The sequence below is a fragment of the Peromyscus eremicus genome, chromosome 10 (assembly GCF_949786415.1).
Source record: "Peromyscus eremicus chromosome 10, PerEre_H2_v1, whole genome shotgun sequence".
Classification (NCBI taxonomy): Eukaryota; Metazoa; Chordata; class Mammalia; order Rodentia; family Cricetidae; genus Peromyscus; species Peromyscus eremicus.
Window position 1 is genome coordinate 56,354,345 of NC_081426.1, and position 8,091 is coordinate 56,362,435.

Here is an 8,091-nt window from a genome sequence, read left to right on the forward strand (position 1 = left end):
GTCCCTTTGCTTCCTGACATTATCCCATCATGCTTTTCTCATCTGCAGATGGGGGTGGAATATAAAGCTTGGATAGTTGAAAAGGAGTTTGTGTGGGTCAAGTTTAAAGAATGTTTGGGAATTCTGAATCCATGACGTCAGAGACATGAAGGGGTTCTGTCTTCATGATCCATGCGCTATCCTTGGACCAGAACTTACAACTCTTCATTTTGAGTGTCTCAAAAGGAAAAGTAAACTTGATTCTCACTAGTAGGACTAATGACATTCTCTTTTTCTTACTCTTTCTTTTCCAGATGGTAACAAAAAATAATCCAGATGGGGTGCAGGTGTTGTAAGATGATACAAAGGTAAAGTGAACAGAGATTGCATGGCAAAGGCAATTGGTAGTCAGTCATGTTGAGACCACGCCCATAAAGTAAGACATGAAAGTAGGAGAGGGACTCTAGGGGGAGAAGGGGACAAGTGGGGGTGGGGAGGACACAGTGGAGGGTGGGGATGGATATAACCAAAGTCAATTATGTACGGGTATGAAAATGTCGTCTTGAAACCCGTTGTTTTATCCAACGGCAAACGCTAAAGCAGTAGCAAGACCGATAGAAATAAATAAATACGTAAAGACAGGACACGTGACAGCAGCTCAAAAAGTCACCATGAAATTGTGACACCATCAGGGCATTTAACCAGCTCACGTTTGACCCACATTGCCAAGACATGAAGCCTTGGCTCCATTTGACAGCATTTAGAAAACTAGATTTTTTTTTTTTAATTTTCTCATTGCTCAAATTCCATTTCGGTCAAATTTATGTTTCTCACAAAGCCTTCAGTGAAAACAAAAAAGCTCAGCTCAAGTTTAGAGGATTCCTGAAGTGACATCGTTGACACTAAAGAGTCCAGTCACCTTTCTTGTGACATTTCATAAAACTTTGAGTGATGTGAATCATAAGGAAGACAGAGTCACTGGGGACATGACTTCCTGGGGGTGGGGTGGGAGAGGCAGGGCGGCGGGAAGCTCTGACTTTGAGTCCAAACACACACTTACAAGCTTTACTCCATCAGAGCCATGTGATGTTGGGCTTTGTTCACAAGGGTTTATTATCTACAGTATTAGTTCTCTACATCCATGGACTCGATAGCCCTAGAGTCCACCAACCATAGATTCAAATATTCAGAAAGGAAACCAAGTCTGTACTGAACATTGGGACTTTCTTCTTGTTGTTCCCTAAGCAGTACAGATTAAAGATAATCTATATGGCATTTATCTTGCCTTAGGTAGAATAAAGAACCTAGAAATGACTTGAAGTGTAATGAGGTGTATGCAGACATGCCATAATTTCATATGGAAAATTTGAGCATCTACAGATATTGTTATGTATGAGGGTCCTAGAACTAATCCCCCAGTGATTGTTTCTTTATTCTACCACATACTTCATATTTGTCATTTTCATGACTGCATAATATTCCATTGGAGAAATATACAGTTGATACTTGGTACTTAGCCCCTTATTTCCTTGTTAGTGGACATTTTTTTTTTTAATTTTCATTTTTAAAGTCCATGAAGTACTTTATAATTCACCTATCCCTTCCTTTGGGGTCCCTTTAGCTCTTTTCATTAGCCAAAGATTTCTATGCCAAGTATATTTATTCTTTTAGACACAATCACAGGAGCTGGTTCCTTCCCCAGCTCCTCTGTCCCGAGGCCAACTTAACTGATGCCCACTCCTCTCACCCCCAGCTATCTCTTTGATCCAGTTCAAGTGCCCTCCCCTGGTTTCGTCAACGAAGTCAACAACTGCAGGTTGGAGGAGGATGACACTGTCAGACTAAAAGGCACCCAGAACAGTGAGGTTGAGGTGCCCAGGAATGCCCTGCATGGTGGGAGCCTGACCAAGACGGAGAACAGAGACGGTACAGCTGGTCTACCTCACCAAGGCCCGCTCCCTCAGGAGGACTCGGAAGAGAGACACTGTGCGGAGAAGCATGGTATTGTCAATGGTATCAGCCCCACTGCCACTCTGCATTTGGTCAGGAGTCCCAGGCCGCACCCGGTTGACGGTGTCTCCTGGGCCAGCAGCTCCTGGGCAGGCACCGTAGACGGCACTCACCCAACTCAACCCTTCCTTGAAGGAGAGGACTGCAGGAAGCAGAGCTGCACCGTGCCCACCTCGGAAGAGACCCAGATGGTGGGACGCGGAGACTGCAGGGCCCCTGCTGAGGTCTTGGCAGGGGCAGACCACGTCCTACACATACCAGCCCCGGATTACCCCCAGCTCTGGAGCCCCACACTAGACCATGCAGACCCTGAAGAAAAGGATTGTCTTTTTGAGAACCACTCTGAGGTGGAGCCCCTGCCGGGAATTCACCCCAGGGTGAGTGAGCAAGGTCTGAGCCTGCCCTTCTCCCTGAAGAGAAGCTGGGACTCCCTGAATGAGGCGGTGACTACGGAAGTTCTGAATGTCTACTTTAAAGAGGAGGGTCCCACTCACCCCCCGCCAGCGGTTGATTGTCGAAATGAGCCGGAAGTCCCCCACACCTACAATGAGGACAGAGATGGGGTGGTGGTAGATGAGGACGCTGAGGTAGCCGAAGCCCTGGCAGCATTAGAAGCTGCGACTGCAGGAGAAGATGCAGAGGAGGCAGATTAGGGTGAGCTGCAGTCACACTGAGCAGACAGAGAGAGGCGAATGGACGGGCCGAGCTAACCACTCTGCAGGCGTGCCCAGGCAGCCTCACCAGCCGCACCACGTGTTTACATCCGTTCTCTTCCCATCGCCAGGACCTGCGCCACCCTGCCTGCCTGCCTGCCGTGTGCAGCATCCCTCTGGGTAGCTGGACCCTGATTCAGAACGCTAGGATCAAAGTCAGCGTGGGCCTCCGTGTCCAGGTCCACCACACATGCAGAAGTTAAGCAGCTTGCTTGCCGGCCCTGGAAGCTCCCCCAGAACATCTGTCCAGATGTGCATGAGAATGCCCTGATATCCCCACACCTGATCCCAGGGGGGCACACAAATATGGGCCATGCTGTTTGAATGTATTTCTTTACCTTGTTTTTGAGAGCCAAATAATTCACCCAACCTAGAAAGGGTAACTACCCACTTAAAGTGCCTACTGTGCGCCAGAGCTTAACTTCAGGGACAGTCACCCAGGGATCTACTAACTAACCACTTGTTGAATGTCAGGTTAAGCTTTGTGGCCTTTGGGGTGGGACAGATGTGACCAGTGAACCAATGGTTAGGCCTCAGCTGTGCTATGAAAACACCTTGACCTTAACTTTTTTTACACTATTACTTTTTAATCTCCTTTGGGATGCGGGAGGCTGGCCAAACTACTTCTTAAAACGAGTGTTGTGCTTTAGTTTCAAGTTCATGAGTGTCTTGGAACAGCAAAGCCATTTACGGAGGGGTTTGGGTCATTAAATGTCTGGTTCCCATTAAAGCGTCATAGCATTATGTGTGTGTGTGTGTGTGTCTGTCTTGTCTCAAAGCTGGATAGGATGGTCCCAGACCATCAGTGACCATTGGTGTTTCCTCCACGTTACACAGGTAGACATTCATTCGCTCTAATAAAAAAAGGAAGGGCCAGACATGGCACCCCCTCTGTGTTAAGGTGGTATAGTCCCACTTTCTGTTTACACCAGGCTGGTTAGCATCTGGTCACTTGGCCACATCTCGCTGGAGAGAAGAGAGAATAGAAAACATAATCAAGCTGTGTATTCGGGTATCCCACATCAATTTGGGATCTAATCCCTGAGGATAGGAGAGAATGGACATTGATTTTGAGGTGAGCAGCTGACAGTCTCTGCCACATCAGAACTCCCAACCCCACAAGCTTATGGTACAACTGATTTGTGAGAGGTCCGAGGATGGCCCTCAGATTGAGTGTGACATATGACATCCTTAAGCCTTTGGATGAAGTCCAGGAGAGGGAAGTCTTGAGAGCTACCACCAACCCAGCTTCAGTCACATCCTCAAAATGGACCCAAAAAGGAAATTCGGACAGGGCCCAGGTAAAGAAGGGATTGACGCAGACAAGGCTGTCTGTGCGTCCCGGAAGCACTGCAATGAGTGCGCACATTCGTTTACTCTCGGAATGGCCGCTGAGTTCGGCAACCCTGACAGCTCTCTCAAGCTGGGAGGCCTCATTTTGCCAAAAGCTGCTTTGAGAAGGTTAACAGATAGCCAAGGATTCCAACCTTTTTTATGAAACAACCTTGGCCCTATTCACCTTTACCCCCACATTCAGGCTTCACCAGAGGACCTCAGAGGAGACGCAGAGCTCTGAGACCAAAAAAAATAAAAATAAAAAAAACCTCCCCAATCTGGTTTTCTCTATGAGGTGGTCTGACAGCCGCCAGCGTCTGTGTGTGTGTGTGCGCGCGTGTGCGTGTGTGTGTGTGTGCGTGTGTGTGTGTGTGTGCGCGTGTGCGTGCGTGCGTGCGTGTGCGTGTGTGTGTGTGTGTGTGTGTGTGTGTGTGTGTGTGTAGTGTGTTTTGGGGGGCACTTAATCGCAAGCGTGATGCTGAAGACAGGGAGCCCTTTGGAACGTTCTGAACATTTTCAAAGCACAGGCACACCCACTGTGAGGGACCAACTGAGGTCAGGCTCAGACATCATGGGTCTCTACAATCCATAGTTAACTGTAGCACATGGAATTTACAATATTAAATCTCAATTTTGTTTTTTTCCTTTTTTTCTTATTAAGAAATTTTCTATTCATTTTACACACCAACCGCAGATCCCCCCTCCCTCATCCCCCACCCATCCTTACCCTCCAACCCACCCCCCATTCCCATCTCCTCCAAGGCAAGGCCTTAACTCTCAATTTTGATTTAAGTTTTTTTACACTGTGTGTGTGTGTGTGTGTGTGTGTGTGTGTTGCATGCATATGGAGATCAGAGAACAACTCATGGAACTCAGTGTTCTCTCCTTCAACTACATGGAGCCCAGGAATGGAACTCAGATCGTCCCGAGTGGCAGCTGGCACCTTTACTGGCTCAGCCTTCTCGCCAGCCCAGGATTATTTTATTTATTGATGATTGCATACTGCTTGCTTTCCTGAATTAAGACTTACATTTCACTTTTCGCTGGTAGAAGCTGAACTACCCTGTATATGAATTGTCATTTCTCGGTTGCCAAGGCAGAAGAGTTGCGGATTGTTAAAATTGTCAAGTCCTCAAAGGAATGAAGAGAATTTAGGTGTCTTGCATGGCACATACCTATTTGTCAGCGACTGATGCCACCTGTCATCTGCCATCTCCCTTTGGGCCTCTCTCATCAGTACGTCCTTTCAGCTCGAGAGAGCTGTCAGTCCTGGGGAACTCAAACCGCAGTTCTTATGTGTAACAGTATGAGCACAAGGAAGTGCCAAGTGCAGGGCTATGAGCAGATCTCATGACTTGCCTGGTGTACTCACCACGGACACACCATAGCAGGCAGGACAGTCCCTACTGTAGCCTGGACTGGAGATGTCTTCCCATCGAAGGCACTCTCATTTGCGCAGGTCTTTGTTTAAAGAATATTATTTTTGATAATTCATATATGTTTGATATACACACATATTTTTCTTGTTTTGTTTTGTGGGTTTTTTTTTTTTTTTGGTTTTTTGGTTTTTTGAGACAGGGTTTCTCTGTGTAGCTTTGTGCCTTCCCTGGATCTCACTCTGTAGACCAGGCTGGCCTCGAACTCACAGAGATCGGCCTGCCTATTGCCCGCCCCCCCCCCCCCCCCCAGTGCTGGGATTAAAGGTGTGTACCACCACACCAGCTTGTTTGCAGTACATACTGAACATATCCAGCCAGGCCTCCATCCCACCCACTCAGACCCCACCATACATCCCTTCCGACCTTCACATCCTTTTCTTTTCTTTTTTTAATTAAATAAGCCATTGAGTTCAGTTGGGGCTCCTGCACATGCAGAGGTGTGGAGACATCCTTTGGAGACTGGGCAACTTCCAAGTGGCCACACCCCAAAGGAAGCCTGACTCTACAGGAGCCATTAACTGCCAATAGCTCCTTGGCTAGGGATGGGGTTCCATGAACCCTCTCCTGTCCATGCTGGAATATGGACTGGCTTTATCTTGCATGCATCTTTACCATGGAAAAAACAACTCTCCCTCTCTGGTTTTATTTTACTTTTTCTCTAGAATAAACTCATCCACTTAAAGATACTCTGTTATAGAGACAGTAACAAACACACAAAAGCCAACATTTGCTTAGGGTAAGTGCTTTCCCTGATCATGGAAAAGTAAGCTTGCATTTTCACTTTGGGCTTTTTGAGACAGAGTCTCATGTAGCCCAGGGTAGCCTTAAATTGACTGTGTAGCCAAGGCTGGCTTTGAACTGCTGATTCTCCACCTCTTGAGTGCAAGGAATCGGATGTGTGTTACCTGTTTATTTATGTACGGAGTATGTAAGTTTCTCACCTGGGTCAAGTTCCAGAAGGTTTAGGGAGCAGACTACAGAAGCTCACCAGCCTCTGGGGAAAAAAAAAAAAAAAAACCTTTGGGTGTCAGCCAGGATGCTGACTGAAGTCAGTCACCTGCATGTGAAAGTCAGCCCCTTGAAGTCAGCTGTCTGCTGTCCTTCCCACTAAAGCAACTAGCAGACAGGTGCCATTGGCCATGCTGGAAGATCAGGTATGGCACAAGCGGAAACCAAGTTCAGTCTTTGCTGAATGAAAGAATAACCACTCTGCACACGGCTTGAGGGGACGTCAGTCAAGACTGCCGAGTGATGACTGTGCGCTCATGTCCCAGTGATATATACATGTATGTTTGTAGCCTGGAGGAGCTAAGGCCCACATGAATCAGGTTTCCTGCAGGCAGTTCACCCCACACTGTTGGCTGTTTGAACCAGGCTGTCTGTGAGCTAGGGAAGGGTGGCCACAGAGTAGAACATCGAGTCCCTTTTCACCTGACAGTGGGAATCCCAAACACAGTCAAAAACCTTAAGAAAGCCAATGTTTAGGCCAAGCTGTTAGGGGCTTGGTGACCTCAGTTTTCAGTCATCTTAAATTTAATTTTTAAAATCCTGAAGAAGGAAAAGCAAAAGACAGGTCTTGGTGGAGAGCTACCCCCGCCTCCTTTCTCTTGATTCCAAATGGTGAAGAAAGTACCTCGGGCTGGCTCTTGACATAAAGCTACAGCCAAGCATCATCAGTCCAGAAGTTCTGACCCCAGGACACTTGCTCAGCACCTCACACACACATGGGATTTAGTCACATTGCTCCTGGAGTCCCCTGTGTGTCTTGCGATGAACCAAAGGTTTAGATTTCTTTTTCTGAGTCTCAGTTTTCTTGTCTCTAAAGTGGAGACCATTCCTCTTTTCTAGCTTGAAAACAGATACTATCCAGCTTTAGTGTGCCCTGGAAGCATGCACTATGCTTACCTTTAAAAAGAAAGAGGAGGAAGAAAACAGATTTCTAGACCTCAGAACTTAGAGACTTGCTGGACCTTGAGTGGGTCCCTGGCATCCACACTGTTGATAGGGGCAGGTTCCTAGGCTTGTCTAGCGACACTGAGGTGGTGGCATCAATGGCCACCACCTTGTTGACCTCATACTGGTCATCAAGAACAGATACTGTACACTCACCCCTACATAGACATAAATAAATGTACTGTCTTATGGATTCTACTTACAGACCAGTGGTAAGAGGAAGCCATAATTAAAACAGCAGAGTTGAAAATTTCTTTCCCTTAGCACCAGGACCTGTGAAACCTACTTAGGAAACCTCTGGTTTAGAAGACCAAATGAACGCACATTTATAGAAGCACTCTGTAAATAAATAAAAAGAGGCTTATCTTGACAGAATATACAGCGTCCGTGTGTGAGAGCCTCAGCCTGAGCACACGCACGCTTGAAAACACCCCATGCCAGCTGCCTGCAACTGTTCCCTCACCGAGGCTGCTGGGGAGCCACTTTCTGGCCTTTGGAAATAGTTAATATGAAACTAGATTGAAATGTGACCTAAAGGCCAGAAAACGGGCAAAGAATTTCACTCACTTCCCTTATCAAAACTGCACATTCCAAACCAAGGTGGGGGAGGGGTGGACTAGTCTAATTAGAGTGATTAGTTAGAACCTTGCTACTTCGTGCTT

The 8,091-nt window shown here is 47.0% G+C and overlaps 1 protein-coding gene across 1 annotated transcript; it reads left to right on the plus strand.

Moving 5' to 3' along the window:
- The first annotated feature begins 1,709 nt into the window (after positions 1–1,709).
- C10H4orf19 (chromosome 10 C4orf19 homolog) lies at positions 1,710–3,333 on the plus strand. Its single transcript, XM_059274743.1, has one exon. It carries the CDS (start codon positions 1,710–1,712, stop codon positions 2,640–2,642), a length of 933 nt encoding a protein of 310 aa, XP_059130726.1. The 3' UTR covers positions 2,643–3,333.
- Positions 3,334–8,091: the final 4,758 nt, after the last annotated feature.